Genomic DNA, 21,753 nt, shown 5'->3' on the forward strand with positions numbered 1-21,753 from the left:
TATCAGTATTCCACATCACAACATCATGTAGTGCATTGGTAGGTAAAGAGTTAATGCTACAGTCCCATGGATTGTCAGTAGTTTCCTCAGAAGGGAAGAACTACAGCTTCCAGAAGACTTTACTGTTCCGTTTCAGTTTTCTACTCAGATGGAAAGATAAAAATGACTTGGAGTTACGAGATTGGCCCTTCTATTTCTACTTGTCTCTGCAGTGTGCTCTCCTTAGCTATCTCATCTTCAGCATTCAAATAAGGCCTTTGGTTTTTGGACACTTTCTCTCATTTATTTATTAGCTTCAATTCCAATTATATTGTATTATACTGTGTTATCTCACATTCCACTATCATATCTTTTTAGGTCCATCTAGTCCAAATCCCTTGGAACAAACAGAAGATGATCAGTTAGGACAGGTTTTTCAGAGCCACATCCAGCCTGACCTTGAATATCTCCAAGGACAGAGCCTCTACCACCTCTGGGCAACATGTTCCAGTGCGTTACTACCCTTATTGTACATAAATTCTTCCCTATATCCACTCTAAATCTCCGCTACTTTATTATGAAACCATTTCCCCTTGTCCTGTCACAGCAGACCCTGCTAAAGAATCTGTTCCCTTCCTTCTTATAGCCCCCCTTCATATACTGAAAGGCCGCTATCAGGTTTCTCCAAGGCCATTGCTTGTCCATGCTGAACAGCCCCAGCTCTCTCAGTGTGTCCTCGTAGGGATCATGTTTGTGGCCCTTCTCTGGATATGCTCCAACAGGTCAATGTCTCTCCTATGGTCATTTATGTTATTATAATTAGCACTGTGATTTCCTTAAGATCTTCCCAAAAGCTCCTGGTGCCAAATAAGGCCCAATTTTTAAATATTTCAAACACAGTATCACAAATCTTTATCAGCTTTTACTCATTTTATATAATTATTTATTAAAATTAAGGCATGCATTTGTTTTCTTTCTATTTCTCTATTTCATTACAACAAAACCAGCCTTTTATTGGCATCATTTCAATGAACGTATTTCTAAAATTAGCAGGAACATCCGTGGGGTCACTAGGAGGATCTGTGGATTTACAGAATGAAGACAGAGTAAATTCTATCACTAAAAACTTTCAATAATAGATAAGTCTCTACGTAACCCAGGGAAAGGGAAGGTTGAATGCAGAGTCTATGTGTTATTTCCTTTGACACTGAAGAAAGTTTTCCTCGTGGCTTTAGTAGCCTGATATTCCTCACTTTGGGTGAGAATTGGCACGTACCATCTTTTTTGGGTAGCGTTGTTGCCAGGTTCACATTAAGGGGCTCAACGACATACAGCAGAAATAATAATACAGGAAAAATATAGTGGTGAACTCCTCTGAGTTCTTCTTTTCATTAGCAATTTCCACACAAAAGGAGACATATGCTAATCATTTTGCTAATCCTTTCACTTAAAAACACTGCTATCCAGAATCAAAGTATCTTTCAAGAGAACTAAATGAACAGATAATAAGTAATTTACCAGTACAACACACAAACTTGAGATCAATAGTTCTGAAGGGGAAAGTACAATTGAATTTTATGTAACAGTACGCACAAAAGATAACTGACTCCATGTTCAGAACTTTTGTGTATGAAATAACAAGGCCTTGTCACCTGGCCCTGATGACAAGGAATGCAGGGACGTGATTTCTTTGCTTTACAGTTGGTAGAACACAAAAAGAGATTAGGGTACTATATGCATGTATTATCTGATGAAATGAGTCTCTCACTAACGACATACAATAATTGTATTTTACCTGGCGGAAGGGTGCGGAATTCCTGCTCCTGCGAGTAGGGCCCAGGCCCAAGGGGTGTGATGGACCTGACACGAAGCAGGTAGGATGTGTCTGGCTGAAGGTCCGTCAGAGTGACATTTGGCTCTAGAAGGTGCTTCACTGTGTAACGCGCCTCCTCTCCCTGCAGAAATCAAACAAGGCCAAGTAACTAAAACATAGTATGAAATGGACATTTTCATCACTTTAGGTGAAAAAGGGAAGAAGAGATGAGGCAGATCTCACCTTCTCAAAGAACATGACCTCATACTCCACTGAGGTCCGGCTGCGCTGCCGCGGGGCAAGCCAAGAAACAGACAGACTACTGTCATCTCTCTGTGTCAGAATAAACTGGGATACTGTCACCGGAGCTGCCAGGTGGAACAACAAAGAATATCAGGATGAAATGCAAACAATGCAAAGTAAGCCCTCTCTCCATCCAAGGCACTATCTTCACTATCTTTCCTTCTCTGGTCATACTATGCAACTAGAAATGACACTCATTACCACTGCCACACCTTTCTCTTCAATGGTGAAAAGAAAATGAGGTCTCCAGTTGTAATTTGTTTGCTGGAATAGCATACTACCCCAACAGTATCTACCACAATAGAAGAAGTATGTATCTTTCATCTTCAAAACAAAATTAGTGATTCAAGAAATCACATTTAACACAGCACTGTACTGAAAGTGTTCAATTTGTAATAAAAATGTGTAAAAGATAATTTTTAACAGTTTGCAGTTTGAAGTATCAAAACTGGTTCTCTCCTTGTCCTTCATCAGCAGGAAGTGGTGAGATAAGTCAAAATTAGCTCTACTTTCCTAGCTCAGAGCTACACTGCCTCTGTACAGCAACAGGAAGAAGAGAGAGGAAGTTGTACTTTGTCACTAAATCAGAACTGAAGAAGTAGTAGGGGCTGCTAAGCACTGTAATGTCACTTGTTATAATCACGTTTCACAGCATTCGGGAAAGTCTTTGCAGGACAACCAAACTAGCCAACTTGAAGCCAAACTATAAAAACACGCGTGAAGGAGAACTGGTATGTTTGTAACATCTTCATTTCTCCACGTTTTCAAAGTTTGCCTTTTTGGTTACATCAGGATTTCTGTTGTGTTTGATTTTTTGCAAAATCTGAGTAATGTCACAGTCTCCATTCTTCCTGTCACACATGTAACAATATTCTGTGTGGACTACAACAGTGTATCACTGGAAAGGCTTTAACCTCCTCACCTCTGTTAAGTCTTTGGTGGATACATAGCTCTTGCTGTTTACCACTGCTTTGATATGCAAGAAATAGAACTGAGGGACTTTACGTGACAGAGGTAAGAGGTAACTTATCATACTCTACCAACACACATAACGGACAGAAGGAGAAGATGGAGAATGCTTAAACATTCACAGAGATTCCTCTTCCTTTTTCTGGTGAGCAGGAAGAACTCTCTGGTTCTGCTAACCTGCATGTCCAACTGCAACCCAGACAGCTGGAGCAGTTCTCTGTGCAGCAGGTCCCATTCCTGAGACACCATTATGGGCTTCCACAGCAAATGTGTAGTTGGTGTAAGCTTCTAGGCCATCCACATCCACAGCAGTTTTGGTGAGGCCCGAAGCACTCGGGGAGAATACCACACTAGGCTCACATGGATCACACGACAGGAAATGACAGCGCTGACAGAAGACTGTGTAAGTTAAGTCCTTTCGCCCACCGTGATCACTGGGTGGCTGCCACCACAGACTGAGCTGTGTGCCAATAAGGTTGAAGCTGACATTGCGGGGAGCTGAAGGAGGACCTACAAGAAACAAGAAAGAAAGTATTTGATGCAGTTGATAATACCCAAAGTATGGAGGCAGTTTCCCATCTGCTGATGCATTTTGAATTATGCCCTCTGTTTCCCCCCAGTCTCTCCCCTCTCTGATCTCTCATCCCAATTTCTAAGCACTCCATTGTTTCCTGTCTCTTAGTTCTTTCTCTCCAACCACAACTCACGGGTGCAAGCAACGTTCTGGCCCTCTGATGGTGCCCGATAGAAGCCTGCATTGCAGGAACAAGATGTAGCCCCTAACTCATTGGACAAGCTGTTTGGGGGGCACTTCAGGCAGCGTTTAGTCTCCAGAGAGTGACGGTAGAATCCTCGCTGGCAGGCTGTGAAGAGATAAGTTAACATAAGTCCAACAGTATTAACCAACTTTTTACACAAACAGATAGCGGCAGGACAAGATGGGGTACTTTTAAACTGAAAGAGGGGAGATTTAGATTATACATTAGGAGGATGTTTTTTACCCAGGGGGTGGTGAGGCACTCGTGCAGGCTGTGCTGTGGATGCCCCATTCCTGGAGGTGCTCAAGGCTAGGTTGGATGGGGCCCTAGGCAGCCTGACCCAGTGTATGGCCCACAGCAGCAGGGCTGGAACTAGACTATTTCTAAAGTCCCTTCCAATCCAAGATTCTATGGTTGTATGATTCTATGAAACAACTGGATAGTTTTGTTTAGTTTCTTGTACACTCCTTTTACATGCCTGCATTTCTTCAGTTCTTTCAGTTCACAGAAATATTTGGCTTGGAAGGGATCCCTGAAGGTCACATATATTGATTATCTTCTCAGAGCACAGAGAGATGCAAATTCAAGGTGGAATCAATGTTATGGAAGGTGTTGTAGACCAAAGAAGTGGAATCTCCAGAATGGTACATGAGAAAGAGAACCCAGTTATGCTATAAATACTGGTTCTGAGCCCTTGTACTCCTCAGACTCCTGCTTGCCAACTTCATATGAGATAGCCAGTGGGCTTTTTAGCAGAAGCATCTTTACAATGGTCACACCAGAATATCACCTAGCACGGCCCTGAGGAATATCTAGATAATTAACAGTTTGCCTAAAAGCAGTGGCTAGGAAGCTAACATGGAATACAAGAGAACATGTGCCACAGTTTTCCTGTTTCCAGTCCTACAAAAAATATACAGCCAAATCATTCCCTACCTGTAACATCTGACACTGTCTTTGCTGTATTGAAGTATGTCTCTCTACCTTCAAACCTCAGGAAATAACAGAACCACCCATTACAGCTTCTATCATTTTTAGCTACCACCATTCAACTATGTGGTCAGTGGGGGTCATCCTTCTCCTCAGCATTGGTGAGGCCTCACCTGGAGTACTGTGTCCAGTTCTGAGCTCCCCAGTACAAGAGTGACACAGAGCTCCTGGAGTGAGTCCAGCAAAGGCCTATTAAAACAAGGGAGTGGAACATCTCTCATATGAGGAAAGGCTGAGGGAAAAAGACCTGTTTGTCCTGGAGAAGGGAAGGCTTAATGTTAAGGTGACTGAATAGTGTAACAGATTTCCCATAGAGGTTGTGGAGTCTCCTTCTCTTGAGATATTCAAGATCTATCTGGACACAATACTGGGTATTATGTTCCAAGGGATGCTGCTTGAGCAGGGAGGTTGGAAGGGACCTCTGGATATCATCTAGACCAACCTCCCTGCTCAAGCAGTGAGGCAGCAGAGAGGAAACATCTGGGTGAAGGGAGAAACCTAGGAGGGTGCAGGGAAGGCACCACTCTGCCAAATCAGGTCACATCACCTTAGGCTACGTCTACGCTAAAAACCAAGCAGGGACAGGATCTGCAGGCGGCGGTGGTGGCACACAGCTGCCTGTACGACCTAGACAGCAGTACACCTCCAGGTGGCTAGGCTCGGGCCCGGGCAAGTCTGGAGGGTCAGGACAGCAGGGGGGGCGGCTCCCCGCGGGCGTTACGGAAGAGGCCATTCAGTTTCGGGCAACTAAGCCAAAACAAGTCAAAACAAGCCCAGGCCAGACCGGCGTCCCGGAAGCGGCAGGTACAGCATAGCCCCTCAGCCACGATCGAGGCCCCAGGGCCCAAAGGGGGAGCGGCCCTGGCGGTGCCCCCGGCTCAGCCACCACGACCTGCCCGAGGCACTCTTCGCCGCCCCCGGCCGCGCTCCGCCGCTTCGTGATTAAGATGGTGCGGTATCGGCGCCTGGCGCCTCGGCTTCCACGCCGCAGCGGCTGGGGCCCACGCAGCCGCTGCCGCCATGCCAGGAGCGGCCGGCAGGTGGCTGCACAGCGCCAGGGAGGTGCCCCAAGGCTCTGGGCCAGGGCCGGCGGAGAACCGGCGGCCCCACTCAGGGATGCGATGCCAGCCCCGCCTCGGAGGCGGTGCGAAGCCTATCCCGGAGCGCCCGGTTGGGTAGGGGTGGGTATGGCAGGCTCTACCATGTGAATGGGTGAGTGGGTGCTGCCCCGCGGCAGCTGGTCGGCGGCCATGCTGCCGTTGGTGCCCGTGAGGTGTTTAGCTCGCGCGCTGCCACCTGCAGTTCCCTGTAGCGTGGCCGCTATGGGCTCACTTGGCAGAAATGGCAGTCAGTTCCAACAGTATGAGCGAGGCGAGGAGGATTCTAGCTGTAGAATCACTGAACTTCAGAATATCTGGAGTTGGAAAGCACCCACGAGGATCACTGCCTCCAACTTCTGGCTCCACACAGCAGCACCTTAAACTTAAATCCTGTGTCTGAGTGCTATCCAAACACTTCATGAACTCCAGCAGCTTTGGGCCGTGACCACTGCCCTGGACAGCCTGTTCACTCTCTAATGAAAAATCTCTCTAATACCCAACATGGCCCTCCCCTGATGTGGCTCCGTGCCATTCCCTGGGGTCCTGTCACTAGAGACCAGAGGTCAGCAGCTGCCTCTAGTTGGAAGTCAGCTCCACTCCGGTCTCTCTCATTCCTTGGCACTTGGCTTCATGAGTCCTTTAGCATCCACTCCAGACCCAGCTCCAGGCAATAAGATGTGAAAAACAAGACAGAGAAAGGGTGAAATTAGTGCAGATCACTCAAGAAGCAGAGGAAAGCAGTGGTCTAACTCTTCTCTACTGGTATTCCTGTCCTGAAACTGCCAGCAAGCATCGGGCGGCCTTCAGGCACTATAATAATGCTGACAGGGAATTCAGCATCAGTAACCCACTCACCCATCACCCTGCAGAGCCCATCAAGAAACCAGAATATAATCCGGGGCACAGCCAGCCTCTTGGGTTCACAGCAAACAACTTAATTGAAGATGATAAAGACGGAGGTCTAGGCTTATTGAAAGCAAGGTATGCGATGCTGAGAGAGGTTGAGGTGTAATGGTTTGGGCAGGCACAGCTTTTCTGGGATGATGAGATGGCTGAGCTCTGTACAGCTGGAAATTCACCAAGAGGTTGAATGAACTAGTTCAAAACCTGGTCTTCTGGCTTTCTGTTGCCTCCTGTCCTGTACTAGAGATCAGTTTCTCCTCCCTGTTATGAGGCAAGGATCATAGTGTAATTTATTTATTTATTTATTTATTTTTTACTCTCTTCTTGCTCAAGGCTACAATCAGAACAACTAGAATTCCCTGCCTGAAAGTCTTCTTCCTCCATTCTGTCACTGTGTTGTTTGAAGGGGAAGTTCTTCATCTTTGGAGAACAAAAGTAGAAGCCTTTACCTCGGTCCTCATCCTGATGTGGATTGTTCCCAGTCCTTTGTACAATGTCTTTGTAAAGAGCGAGGAACCCAAGATGTCCCCCAAAAGGCAACCTACATTCACCACCTCCTCAGTTGCTCAAATAATACGCTGCTCTTGGGGCATGAAGTTACCTCTCCCTGTCTCTGCAAGGTTCTCCTCTCTTCACTTTTTCTCCTGTGAGATTTCCCTATTCCCTGCTGATCCTAAAAAAGACACTGAAGTTGCAGCTGTACTTAGGCAGTGGGATAAAAGCACAGACATAAAATGAACCTGTGCTGTGATAGCAGCCAGGGCCTGTCCAGACATGACAGCTTCCCTGCCCCTTCCCAGGGGAGTGCTCTCAGGAGGGCGGGGAGAGCTCTGTAGTACCTAAGTGGAAAAACTGGCTGGGCTGTGTAAGAGAGGGGTTTGCTGGTGAAGAGTGAAGATGTTGTATTTCAACCTTTGCTAGCTCTCCAAGCAAAATGAGCGGCAAGAAGTGAGGAATCAAACGAGCACCAGATCTTTGCTGTGAAACAAGGGCAGAATAGGGCATAAAGGTCACTTTGCTGATCTGGGAAGCAATGCATGAATTCCTTTTTCTGTTTTCTGAACTGCCTCAGCCTTATGCTCTATGGCTCTGAAAACTACAGCTGAGATGTGCTGTTATCTCCCTCTCTGCATTAACACATATTCCCCAAACCACAGTATGTACACTCTCCTGTGACATACACATGTAGAAGCCACAAGAATCTGGATCCTGTCCCCTCAGTGACAAACAAAGCCCTGCACTGCTTGCTCCAACAGTGCTGTCTCACTGTCATTCCAGTACTATAGCGATTCCTATGTCTGCTAATTGCTCTTTCTCAGAAATGAACCAGGTACAGATGTTATTATGCAATGTGTTTTACACAATGTCCCATGGCAGAAGAACCATCCCAGTCCAAGCAGAAAGGGGCATAAAGGAGAAACCTGCCCCGCTTTGGATCTCAGCTTTCTAGTCGTGGAACAAGCACTGTTCCGTGCATCTGATCCATCACACCTGAAAGAACAAGGCTGCCATTTTAAGGCTTGGGAACCAGTTGTGTAGTGAGTCAGTGTCAATCACACAGTTACAGCTCGCAGAAACTAGCTCTAAAGCTGAAGGCTTCTGGATGAAGCCCAAGAGGGAGTGGAGAGGTGTGTGCACTTGACACATAAGGAGAAAATCACAATTGGAAAAGAAGTTACACAGGGGAGAAAAGGCATAAGAAATGCAGGCACAGAGGACAGGCAAGAGAGAGGTAGGACACACTAACTCCCCTACTCTCAATTTGTGCTTACAGATACTCTGATCTTTAGCTCCCTGGAATCTCTCCCATGGCCTACAGCCACTGTCTGTCTGCATACTCACCTACGCAGCTCCCATCGACTTCCTCAAACCCCACAGCACAAAGGCATCGGCCCATTGGTACCAGCCACTCCCCATCCGTGCTGCAGTGCATCCTTGGGGGAGAGCCCATTTCTTCAGCTGCATATTCCACGCAGACACCAGGCACTTCTGTGAGCCCCTCCAAACCTGCTAGTGTCTCTGGAAAACGGGCAAGACCCCGCACTGCCTCTGGGCAAGTCTTGTAATACACTCGGACAGACACCATTGCTACACAAGCCCCAGAGTTCTGGAAAGCTAAGTAGAAGCCCCGACGAGACAGCTTCCCAATGGGGCACACTTCTGTGTTCAGCTGCATGGCACCAGATTCGATGTCTCTGTTTGTGAAACTTCGATCTGCTGCCACAGTGTTGAGCTAAGCAAAAGAGAAAAAGACAGCAGCTTAACATCCAAGCAGGCAGCAGCTCAGAGATACCTATGCCTGTCAAACGTATTTTACACTAATGACTTTTGCAGACAGAATTGTTAACTGTTGCTAATCTTAGTGCACTGCATGCCTTCTTTGCTTTTGGAAGAAGTGTTAATGACTGGTTGCCATGATCTCCTGCTTCCATACTTTTCACCATTTCCTTTCAACTCATTTGCAGTAATTTGCTGTCTTATAGAGTTCGCTGTATTCTGGATCTGTGATCTTGGATGTCTGTAGGAACTACCCCAAGAAGAAATTAACAAATCAGGAGCAAATCTCTTCTGTGGTAATTTTTGTTTGCAAATCAATATACAGTAAAATCACAGCAGCACTTAGGGATGTCTTTTTGAAGTTGACCAGCAAATTACAGCTACCTGTTTCCAGACTGCACTTGATGCAGATCAGAGCTTCTACTGCAAGGTGCTTGCCATGCAGTATTCAGTACTTTTAAGCACTGAGAATACTTGGGTGAAAAAAACACTTCCACACTTATACATTCCACTTCCTCACCAACAAAACAATGAGACCTGGAGAGAAGTGCTTTCTGTGGGCAGACGGGAAAGGCCTCCATGACATCACGTGATACAGAAAAGCTGGACTACAAGTGGGGTGGTCTTTTTTCTTGGAGACCTTGAAAAACAGTCCTCTCCACTGCAGAACACCACCTGCTCCAGGTAGCTGGATGGTCAATTTAAGAATCTGCAGAGCAGCTGCTTCTGTTGGTGGGATCATAAAGTAGATTTAGGATTTGTGGAGACATCTCAGAGATATGTGCTGTAGGCCCCAGCCAGAGGGGAAGTGCACTGGGGAGGGGAGGAGGGGAATCAGCTACCCTAGTCCTGCTCTTCCTCTTGTAGCTTTTACAGTTCTTTGTTTTCATAACATGTCATTTAATCTATAGAGGAAAGAGCAGTCAAATAATCTAGGTCTGTGGTTTCTTTTAGGATAGAAAATAGTTATAGAAGTTCCCCTACCAGTAAAGCTGACATCCCCTTTTCTGTAATTCAAATATTTCTATGACAAGATAGCAGCACATCAGGAGAAACAGCAGGTAAAATATAGTAGTGCTAAATACTTTCACACAAGGGAGAATTTCATTATAACAAGCCAACAGCTCCAAATGTAGAAAAAAAAAAGACCCTATATCTGATAACAATAGGAACAAATGATCAGAAGCACAGAGATTTGATTTGGGTTCTATTCTTCACTTGGTTTATTCCTGATTTATTGCCTAAGGCAAGTCAAATTCTTTTGGTCTCTGTTTTTCTGTTGCTACAAACTGATGTAACAGTGGGGCACTGTTATAATCCTTTAGAATTCTCACCTAATTTGTGTCCAGTTTAATAAGTATTTAAGAAGAACTGGAGATCTGATCTCATTTGAAAACTATTGCCACTTCTGGCAGAGGCTGCTCTGAGCATCAGAGAGGGCACTTAGGGCAAAGCTTATTCGGATAACAATTATTCTTTTCCCTTCCCCAGATGCTTCCCCAGCCAGACACTCCCAGTTTAAGCTGAAAGAGATGACACAGTCTTTCACCCAAGCACTACAGACCTTGATGAACATTGGGCGGCGGAACTGGATCCCAACATCCTGCTCAGACTCCATGTAGTAGAGGTTGAAGGTCTCTTTGCAGGTCACCACTTCACCTTTGAAGCTCTTGCAGTCTCTCACAGTAAACTTCAGCTCCACGTAAATGCGAGATGCTGCCTCACCCCGATAAATCCAGTTGGTGCGAAGCCAGTGATCAGTGTCACCCTCAGAGAGCACGCTGCAGTCCTGGTACATATAGACTGGGGTACCATTTATCATCTGCTGCACTTCACTCCACTGCTCCCAGGGTAGAAGAAAACACACATTAGACAGATGTGAGAAACAAGTTTCACTTACTTCAAATATGACAAAATCTAGCCTACAAAGTCTGTTCTCAGGTAGCATACGGCTCATATCCTGCCTAGCTGAGAGGTCTCTTACACTAAGCAAAAGTGGCATCTGGTGGACAGCACCTTACCTGCCTAACTTTACAAAGGAAGAACAGAGGATATGCTAACGAGGACTGAATTCATTCCAAACTGAAAGGAGCCACAGTGAATGGGTCCTTGCACAACCTCTTCATCATACCTTTGTTCCAATGTCTGTTTCTCATACACTGTCTCATCTCAGATTTAGAAAACTACTCCCATGTATGATCCACTTTTCCCTGCCACTGTTTATATGCAGAGTATACTGTAAGATACGCCAGGTCAGTACAATTATCTGCCCCTAAAAGTAATGCACAATACTTTGAGTAAGAGAAGAGACAGCCTGACACAGTAGGAATGTCAATTGCAGAAGAACTGTGTTCATTAATTTGGAGTTCATGCTTCTTTGGTTGTGATGTTTTGCAAACCTTAATTTAACTATTAAAACTCAGTTGATTTTCCAGACTTCATACTAGATTCTGCTTCTTCCCCAGCCAAATAATGGCTAGGAGGAGGATGTGTGCCCAGCTGAATATATGACCTCACTGATATTATTTGCATGAATCCAGTAGGGTTTGCTAAGTATTTTAGCATGAGCTTTCACTGACTTTTTTGAGTTTCTATTTTTGTTTCCTCACCACAGGTGTTAAGTAAGTCACACATGAGAATTGAAAACTTGGGAAGGAAGGTTTTGTCCACTGGGAAAACAACTTAGATCCTTTTTTCCCCCATGTTAATGCAGCCTTTTTCATTATGCTTTAAATATTTAATCAAATTAAGTTGAAACAAGTGCCCGCATAAGTATTGGCACAAGTTTAAGCATCCTGGTTTTAAATACACCCCAGGTTAAGATGCAATTTAAGCAAGGCTTCAGACTCTACATTACACTAGACTTGCAAAGTCTCATGAGTTGAGCATGATATTCACATTCCTCTTCTCTAGCCCCACCACCTTCTGTGCTCACAGCACAGGCCTGCAGCCTCTCTCCCAGTGTCTGACTCCACAGATCAAATACAGCTTTATAGGTTATTCTGATTCCTAGCGGAGGACTAGAGATTGAGTCACAGAGTGCTGAAGTAGATTCTGCTTTTATGCCAGGACTTAGAGCACACTTCCTATACAGCCCCACTCGGAAAAATACCAGTGCTTTCTCCAAGCCAGCAAGCACTGCTGATAGCACAGTCTCATATCACTCTGTTCTCAGCCATTTACCTAAGTGCATACCAGCAGTTTCCTCCCAGGAAGTTATGCAGATGGTATCTATGTGTCCCTTCTTGCTTCCTTTTTTTGCCGTGTAATTAATCTACAGTGTTACCCCACCCTCTTAGTCTGACTCAGCTGGCATATACATGCACCACATGGGATTTACACTTACTTCACTTACTGGAGGTCAAGGGACTGTGCAGAGCAGGAGAGCAAAATAGACTGATCAGTCTCAGTTAATCAACTTGAAGTGGTGATCGCCCCTTGCAGTATTTCACTGAAAAACTTCTGAACTAAATTGATAAGATATCCCCAAGTATTATTTATTTATGTATTTATTTATTTTTTGAAATAAAAGAGAAGTTAGAAAGGGGAATAATAACAAAGTAGCTTTCATAAGAAAGTGCCGAGGCTAGGAATGACTTTTATAAGTATTTTTTTTTTCAGGGCATCTGCTTCCACCAAACTGACAGGAAATCTACAATTGCATTTGAAGGCCAAGAGTTACAAAAGTTGCCACTAACAGTTTGTCACAAAGCAGTGCACAGATCAGTTCCACCAGAAAGTGGTTGGTTTTTTTTCACGTGTCACTAAAAGATGTGAACTGCTGTGGTACGTGTCTTGAAAATACCATTTTCACAATTCAACTGGTAAGGGCCAAAGCTTCGCTTTCAATAGTGTCAGCTCTGAATTTTTTTTCCCTTAAACTCTACTACTAGAAAAAAATCCAGCTGCTAAGTCTGGATATGTTTCTTCCAGGCTCTACTGCTGATAGGTAAAGGAAGTAAGAAGAGGATATCTTTTATGCTAACAATACAGAACTATTGTTAAATATGTTTCTGACTTCATTACTCAGGGAAGCTTTTAAATTCAAAGTAGTGGAAGAAAAATGTTAAATACAACACTTAATGAAAGGACTATGAATCCAGAAGTTGCTAAGCAACTGTCTCACATCCTCAAAGAATCTGCTGCAAAATCAAAATGTATGCCTTGGATTTTTAATGTAATATTCTTAATGAATGTGTGCGGTAAAGTCTGGTTCAATCAATATGAATTACTTGTCTCTCCAGCTTATTGGCCCTTGACACTGATTTAACCTTCTTTAATAATGTAACTTTCTACCAGTTTCATTCCAGACACTGTATCCTTTCTCCAGGCATTCAAGAGAGGCCTGCATTTAGTAGCTTGCCTTTCAAAGGATGAAGCTACTGGATTTGATGACCAAGAGGCGCTCTGTGCTTCTGAGGAACTCATATACTAACACAAGCACTTAGCTCCAGCTCCAGAGATCTGTTCTTGACAGCCTTTGTATAATATAGAGTAAAATAATTCTAGCACAGGAGTTAGTATGAAACAAACAAAAACCCTAAAGTTCATTCAGCTTAAGTACTATCTCAATAATCTCAGAGCACTGCAAGTTTAGCAAACAAGAAGGCAACTTCCCTCCCACCTCTGGATTGGACTCAATATTAAAGAAAGCAGTGAGGGAGAAGAGCTGTCTTTACAAGCTGGCTCATAACTACATGAATGACAAACTCAGAGTGCACCAATAGATGTTTGTAGTAAACAGTCTGCCTTGTGAATAAAGATCCAAAGATAAGATAAGATAGATGCCTTTAAATATCTGCCTTGATTGACTGTGAACTGAAGTCTAAGGAAGGCTTACTTTGTTTTTTCTACCAGTAAGCCTTCTCTGGATCAGACCTGTGTCCACAAGTCAATATAAGACAACCTGCAATTCCTCCATCCATGGGCTATTATATATAGGGTCTGCCATAAGGTGTAAAATGGAAATGAGCTGGGATAGTTTGTATGTCTTCTTGAAGCTACTGTCACAGGCTCTGCAGGTATCAGTAAAATGGACTTTTTTATTTCAGTATTTTTGTGAAAAAAATACTCAACAACAAATAAAAATGCCACCCTTGTTATAACAAGTTAAGCTAGCACTGACAGAGGAAACTGACTGCGAGAATATTACAAATCCTCAGGCTCAGACTGGAGTCACAGGAGCTTGTAGTTCACAACACTAAATCTGTCTCTGTCTCTAGCTTGCCAAGTACTTGTCTTGTCTCCTTTCAGATAAGAGCCTGCCTGCTGTGACCTATATTTTACTTGCCTTCAGGTTAGCTCAGCACAGTAGCTTCCAATCTGTGTCCTGCACACCTCTGGGGAAGGGCACAGGGATACTTTTAAGAGACTTTAAAAAGGTAGCAACAAAGAAAGCATCTTGCTGGTAAGCTGGAAGTTACTAAACTAAGATGCATGTCTCCACTGGAAAGGCTAGGAGTTCATATGCTGAAAACCACTAACTTGTTTAACTTGGGGTTAGAGTTGCCCTAAGATCAAAAGAATGACTTAGTACAGCCAGCTCCAGTGTACCTGTACTTAGAAAACTGCATCTCTTTCCCATTTAATTTGCAACAGAACTCAGAGTGCTATTTCAATCCGTGAAATCTTTTCCTGAAGAAAAATCCCAGGGCCCTGAAAGAGCAACCTTTCTTAGCACTGCTGATGTCTCAAGCCTAAAACCACCTAGAAAGAACACAGACAGCTAAATGATTTCTCAGTCTTCCCACTTGCAGAAAAGTGAGAGGAACAGAAGAACCTTTTGCCTACGGAGCCTCTTTGACTTTTGTATAGCATTTGCATGCCACCACGGAAAGAAAAAATCTTGACATAGGTTTAGAGCTGAAGGCCAGCTACACATTACAGATATAGCTACATGACACTCTTAGCCTAATGTTTCAGGAAAAAGCCCATGAGGGTAGAGACACCTCGCTGATACCTGCTGTGGTATGGTAAGCAGGTTCTCTTTAGATAAAATGCATCCAATGACAGTCTATAGTTAGGCAAAGCTAAACCTGACCATGACAAATGGCAGCACAATACTGGTATCTTGAAAATATTCCAGAATTAAGTTGATGTGACCCTTCACTGAAAGTTTCTCTGCACTCTTGCAAACTTACTTTCTGCTGTGGAGGGCAGTTTAGATGATGATGATGAAAGAAGCATGTTGATTAGTCACCTAGACTTTTAACTTCATGAGTGCTATAACTTCACATCTGAGAACAGCAGAGGCTGCTTTTATTTCTTTGAACTTCTGTCAATGGTCAGACAAGTTTGATTTCATCACACTGTCATGGAGCCTTCCATACAACAGAGGAGTGCTGGTTGCTTGTCTGCATATCTTTCTGGGTGGGATGGTATATTTTTTTTTTTTTTGCCACAATGATCCATTGATTATTTTCAGGGAGGAGCAACAGTGTTGTGCAATTGTTTTTCCTCTAGGGCACTAGTGCATAGGTCTCTATCCCACCCATCTCCTTACAGTTTAACTTGTATTCATGCCCTTATGGGAAGGTAAGGTGCTAATTTGAGCCACAGAACTCCACTGCATTGATTATATAACCTGTTTATCAAATCCAGGTTCTGCTGTCTGCACATTCTCTAAACTGTATGGCCATAACAGACACTACTATGTCAGGGAGAGTGGCAGTCTTGTCCATCACTTCATGTAGGCATGTTAGAACATTTATTCCTTATGCATCTGCTTTGGTAACACCCATTAACAATATCAATATTTACAAAAAAGATAGGAACAGACAAACAGATGATGCTTCCAAGGAGTAGTTCGTGTCTAAAATCCTATTAGCAATAAAGCAAGCGTTACTCTTGTGTTACTTGTGCACTACATTCTACACAACCTAGGATCTAAATAGAAGGAATTTTCCATTTATTTTATTTTATTTTATTTTATTTTTGAGGTAAAGAGCTTGGTATGGTGCGATTTGTAGTTTTGTATGGTGCACTGACAAAATTCACAGGGGACCTGAAAAATGAATCTGATGGCAATGAGCAATGAATGCTCTATATCTATAGGTTCCTTTTAAAGATGAGCCTCAGATCAGATTGAATCTCACACCAGGACAGGGTAATTACGCCTTCTCTCTGCAATGATCAAACATACCTGAAGAAAAGAAGTTGCAGGAAACAGCAGCATGAAAGTCACAGTGGGTAGATGGCAGGCTCTAGGCCAAGCACAGAGAAGGCAAGAATAGGTCTTAAAAGCAACAGAAATAACCTTACAAGGAACCAGAGGAAATTACCAAATCTTTCTGCTATTTGGCCTTTGAGTTAGTAAGAATCACACTTCAAAGCACGAGTCAACCCAGCAAGGATGCAGCATGCAGAAAAAAAAAAAAAAAAAAAAAAAAAAAAAAAAAAAAAAAAAAGATACAAAGCCTTTCCTTTCTAACTTGTTTGCAGGCAGACCCAGCAGTATTCTAGTTGATACTGTAAAAAAATTTGTTTTGTATTAAACTTTAAATAGCCTGTTAGTCTTCTTGGAGAAGCTTGCTATAGGCAGCCTCATCTGAAAGCTCCAGCTGACTCCTGGTGCTTTTGTGTTGATGTGAGGAAGTTCAGTGAACCTTGTCTGCTCCCGTCTATCAGCTATAAAAAGATGAGCCAGCTTCTTGAAACTGCTAGGCAACAGTGTTGTCGTCATTGCAGTGCCTGAGCAGCCATGGCAATGAATGTAATGGTTGTACAGCATCTTCACTATAGCTTGGAATGTTCTTTCTGCCTTTCAAGTCATAACACTGAGTTCACTAGCTGAGGTTGCTTCTTGGGTTGCATGAGCTACTCTGTTGGTAGCTCAGACTGCATGAGCCACTGTACAACTATTGATTTACAATTAACTTATTCTCATCTCACTTTTCTTACTCCCCAGCCCACTTTGTTGAATATAGTAAAGTATACCTGGATACACACGTTTTTTTCCTTCTCTCCCAAATATACATACAGTAACATCAGCAAGTATCCCCACAACTCTACATATCAACAGCAGCAGGGCATGTCGAATATGATGCTGAAGCCAGAGCTATTCCCATTTCCAGTTAGTTTTTTACTTTTTTAGGCATTCATCCTTTATTTCAATACAGAAACAATTTATCTGGAGGTGTTGAAAACCTATGCCTGATACTAAAGCTGAGAGCAGGCTGGGGAATGTAATGATGCCTTATTTCAGGGTCAGAGGCAACAACAGCTCTTTGAGTTAGATCCTAGAGGATGCATATTATCAATGGCTGTGGAAAGAGATGCACGCAATAGCATTTCAGATGGTTATTTTTCATACCATCTTCAGATGCTACAGACTTGCTGAGACTTGTCCCAAGTAAGACTTATCTGAATGAGATACTGGTGATTAAGTGAACTACTCAGGTTTAGTGAAATAGGAGTGCTGTGCTGAAATCACTTGCAGGTTGAGGGCTATGCGGACCACAACATTATTTTGTTCATGGCCAGGCCTTTCTGTCTGAGCAGAAATGGTGGAAACAGAAAGCAGCCATCAGATAGTATCAACAACTGGGATCTACCTTGCCTTGCTAGAACATGGAGGCCTGTAAACAATGTGGTCAGTGACATAAAATTTGCTGACCAAGTCACAAGTACTTGATCTAGTCTATTAGCTAAAGCAAATAATTGAGCACTGTAAAGTTTTTGCTATGACATGGATTTAAGAGAAAAACAAAATGTCAAAAATAATAATTTGAACACTAGGTTACATAAGTTACATTCATATAGTTTTGGCAGCTGCTACATTCATAACCAGACCTCTTGTGAAATATGGGCTACAGAGCTGCACAAGAATTCCATCATTTCCAAAGATTTCCAAGTGTTTTAGGAACCATGGTAACTGCAGCTTGTGGCTATTTCTGAACAGGGTTGAGATACATTAAGTCACTGTGCTTCACATGCCCATTTTTTGTCCTCTGTGAAAATGAACCAAAGTTGAGCAGGCCAGGTACCATTCACAGTAGGGAACTTGGTAGAAAGTCTGTAACTGACAGCAATATTTTGAAGTGCATATGGAAGCAAGCAGGAAAAAAGAAATGATGTCCTCCACCTCATCATGCACAGGACACAGAAAAATGGCAGGCCACAAAGGAGTGAAAAATCATCTGAAAATTTCTATAACGTTATGTTCCATGCAGAAGCGTAATATGAGAAAAATAAACTTGATAAACTAAAAAGCTACCAGTTGAGAATTGTGCATTTCTGAAGCTTTGATACTAATACAATAGGGCAAACTGTACCAATTTATACAGGTTGGCAACTAGTGAGAGCGATGGCGTGCTTGTGATTCTGGAAATGACAGATAACCAAATTAAAAAGGAAGTAACTGCGAAAATGGTCTCTTCTGTACACAATGACTGTTGTAGAGCTGGTGAAGACTCGCCTCCAAGGAATGCTGGGTTTAATTTGCAGTCCATAAAACAACATAAAGACAGAATGTCATCTTGAGAGGCCCAGAATACATCAACTTACAGTACAAATGGCCAAGAACTTAAGTATTCACATATAGAGTTGAAAATAGGACTGGATTATTTAAATACTGATCCTCTGGACACAAAAACGAAAACAGAAATATTGGACAAAAGGAAAAATTCAAGACTGGCACACAGGATAGGCATGGAATAAGCAACTATACACAAATATTGGTCTGCCAACTACATTTTATCACAGGCCTACATAAACTGACAGAGTGAATCACAGGAATAGATATGACAGAGCTGAATATATTAAAATCAAGTAGAACTGGGAGAGCCTTATTTTGCCTGGGCTAAAAATACCAATTCAAAATGCTAACAAACAGAACACTCGTGGAAAATAAAGAAATATTTTTAGTGTGAAAGAACCTCTGGGTCCCCAGTCTATTCTGCACACAGCAAGGCTAAATTCAGAACCAGACTGAGTTGCTCAAAATCTTGTCTATTGAAAGCAAACCGGAAGAGGGTAATGCAACTCTTCATCACCATCTGCTCAAAACTGATGTAATTATACTTGAAAGCAAAACAAAGATAAATTGTTTTTATATTGTTATTTTACAACCTGCCAGGAAGCAACACTACTGTGCCTTGGCATTTTATTTATTCATCAAAGCATTTCAGAAGCACTTTTCCAATAGTTCTGATGATTTTTAAAATCAGTGCAAGGAGCCAGACTGCCTGTGCAGCATGGAATGACATCAAAGAATCATAAAATGGTTTGGGTTGGAAGTAACCTTAAAGATCATCTAGTTCGACCCCCCCTGCTATAGGTAGGGGCACCTCCCACTAGACCATGTTGCCCCTTCCAGCCTGACCCTGAATGCCTCCGAGGGGGGGGGAGGGAACATCCACAACCTTGCTGGGCAACCTGTTCCAGTGTCTTGCCACCATCACAGTAAAGAGTTTCTTCCTAATATCTAGTCTAAATCTGCCCTCTTCCTATTTATAGCCATTTCCCCTCATCCTGTTGCAACCTGCCCTTCTAAAATATCCTTCCCCAGCTTTCCTGTAGGCCCCTTTCAGGTACTGGAAGGCTACTATAAAGTCTCCCCAGAGCCTTCTCATCTCTATGCTGAAGAGCCCCAGCTGTCTCACCCTGTCCTCATGAGGGAAGTTTTCCAGCCCTCTGATCATCTTTGTGGTCCTCCTCTGGACCTGCTCCAACAGCTCCATGTCCTTGTGTTAAGGGTCCAAGAACTGGACACAGTACTCCAGATGGGGACTCGTGAGAGCAGAGTAGAGGGGCAGAAGCACCTCACACCTGATTCAACCCATCATGGTTGGCCTTCTGGGCTGCAAGCACATATCACTGGCACATGCTGAGTCTTTCATCAACAGACACCCCAAATCCTTCTCCCCAGGGCTGCTCTCAAGCCATTCTACACCCAACCTGTATCTGTGCTTGATGTCAGAGCAAATATGCTCTTGGCTCCTGACATATTCAAAGTGATCATCATTAGTTCTGTACAACGTTAGAAGAGGGGTTTATCTTAAAATGAAAAATAACACTTTGTAAACACCTATTACTAAGCAAGTTTCTATAGATGCTTCAGTTTTATGTCACCACTGAACTTAGGTAAGATTTCACTGCCAGATAGTGTACTCTAAAAATCCATAATAGTGACCTGTGCTGTTCAAAACTGACTGCCATTCAACTTTACATTCGGTGGACATAGGCTGCACACGTATTAGCAAAAGCATTGTCTACATTATCTACAGACCCTGCATTACCATGAAACCATCACACATTGCAAGCTATTTCATGCATTATCACTGGCTAAAGAAGAGCAGAAAACAAGGGTGTAATTCTACCTCCACAGAGTTATCCAACCTCCTCTGCGCCATGCTTTAGAGACTTTATCCATATAAAGCACAAATATTCCTCACAGCAAATTCCTTCTGTGTGTGATAAGTGTATTGACACAAATCCAGCTCACAGATGGGAGATCTCTGGCACCCATGATTAGGTACAAGGAGCATTGTTACATGAAATACAGCTCTTCCCTGTAAGCAATACAGCTCAGATGCTTCCAGCCTGTTAGTACTGAAGCTAATCAGAGTATTCCATTTTAACCTTAACTCTTTTGTGTAAAAAAAAATGTTTTGAATTAATCTCAGTTCTCTTTCAAACACATTTCCTTCTGCATTTTGAAAGATGAGTTTCTGAAACTTGTTCAAAGTTTAATACCAAGAGAATCACCCATTGTTCTATTTTTTGCTAGTGGCAATTTGTCAGCCCCTCCACCTAGCAGTTATCAGGAAATGACAGGCAAAATCCTACAACAGAGTTGCTCACCAGAAGTCAACGAATCTATTTTTCATTATCTGTTAGTTTATCAGTCATCGGTACTTTGATCTATTAGGTTAGCATGCTCTCAGGCCATGTTCTCCAGCGTCTTCTAAAATTCCTAACTGCAACTACCAGGTGTTCTGGGACAAAGCTTTTGTCTTCTTTCTATCATATTATTTTTTAAAATGACCTTTTCAGTTTCTCTTCATGTCTTCAAACCTCATTCTGAACATGCAGTACTGGGTTAAAGTCACCATGCAGACAGTTTATAATGGACAACAAAGGGAACAGTGGGCAAAAGACAGTCTACATGTATGTGTCACTATGGTACCTGTTTTGAGGAGACTATAATAAGAAGAAAAAAAGCTGTAAAAATAAAACAAATGCAATTATGCCTGTATAGGAAAACCTCATTATCTGGCTCTAGTTCACCTAGCAAGACTACCAGGAGTAGGTGGAGGCTGGGATGAATTTCAACCAGCCAAAGCACATTACAGAGGAAAGCTATGAAAATGAGTTAGGAACAGGCTGAGCCCAGATCTACTTTATAAGCAGCAAGGGTAAAAACTCTTTCGCCATAGGAGAGCTTGTGAATTGCTAGAAAGATAAGAGTATGGATGAGGAGTTTTAACTACACATTAACTTCCTTCCTTTCAACTTCTGCAATACAGTTCCTGAATCCACTCTTTTGTGCTGTTTTCCACTACTCCCGCAGCCATTCTCCATCACTGAAGTCTTGATCCAGAAGGATCACTCATCTGTACTTGAAACAAAATAGCTGTACTTGGACAAATATAACTCGGGGCACAGCACTGCCACCCCTCAAAGGATTGCACTGCATTATTTCACATGAAGCCTTGGCTCC

General features: G+C 43.0%; 1 protein-coding gene across 1 annotated transcript in view; it reads right to left on the reverse strand.

The window, feature by feature from the left end:
* Positions 1–21,753, reverse strand: part of EPHA1 (EPH receptor A1) — a 31,621-nt gene that overhangs the window by 6,364 nt on the left and 3,504 nt on the right. Inside the window, exons 3-8 of the mRNA XM_072331161.1 lie at positions 10,657–10,932; positions 8,658–9,048; positions 3,772–3,927; positions 3,242–3,574; positions 2,036–2,160; positions 1,775–1,934 (exon numbers count right to left, since the gene is read on the reverse strand). Of these exons, the coding sequence (XP_072187262.1) occupies positions 1,775–1,934; positions 2,036–2,160; positions 3,242–3,574; positions 3,772–3,927; positions 8,658–9,048; positions 10,657–10,932 (1,441 nt within the window). The remainder of the gene's footprint in view (positions 1–1,774; positions 1,935–2,035; positions 2,161–3,241; positions 3,575–3,771; positions 3,928–8,657; positions 9,049–10,656; positions 10,933–21,753) is intronic.

This window comes from Excalfactoria chinensis, chromosome 1 (assembly GCF_039878825.1).
Source record: "Excalfactoria chinensis isolate bCotChi1 chromosome 1, bCotChi1.hap2, whole genome shotgun sequence".
NCBI classification, from domain to species: domain Eukaryota; kingdom Metazoa; phylum Chordata; class Aves; order Galliformes; family Phasianidae; genus Excalfactoria; species Excalfactoria chinensis.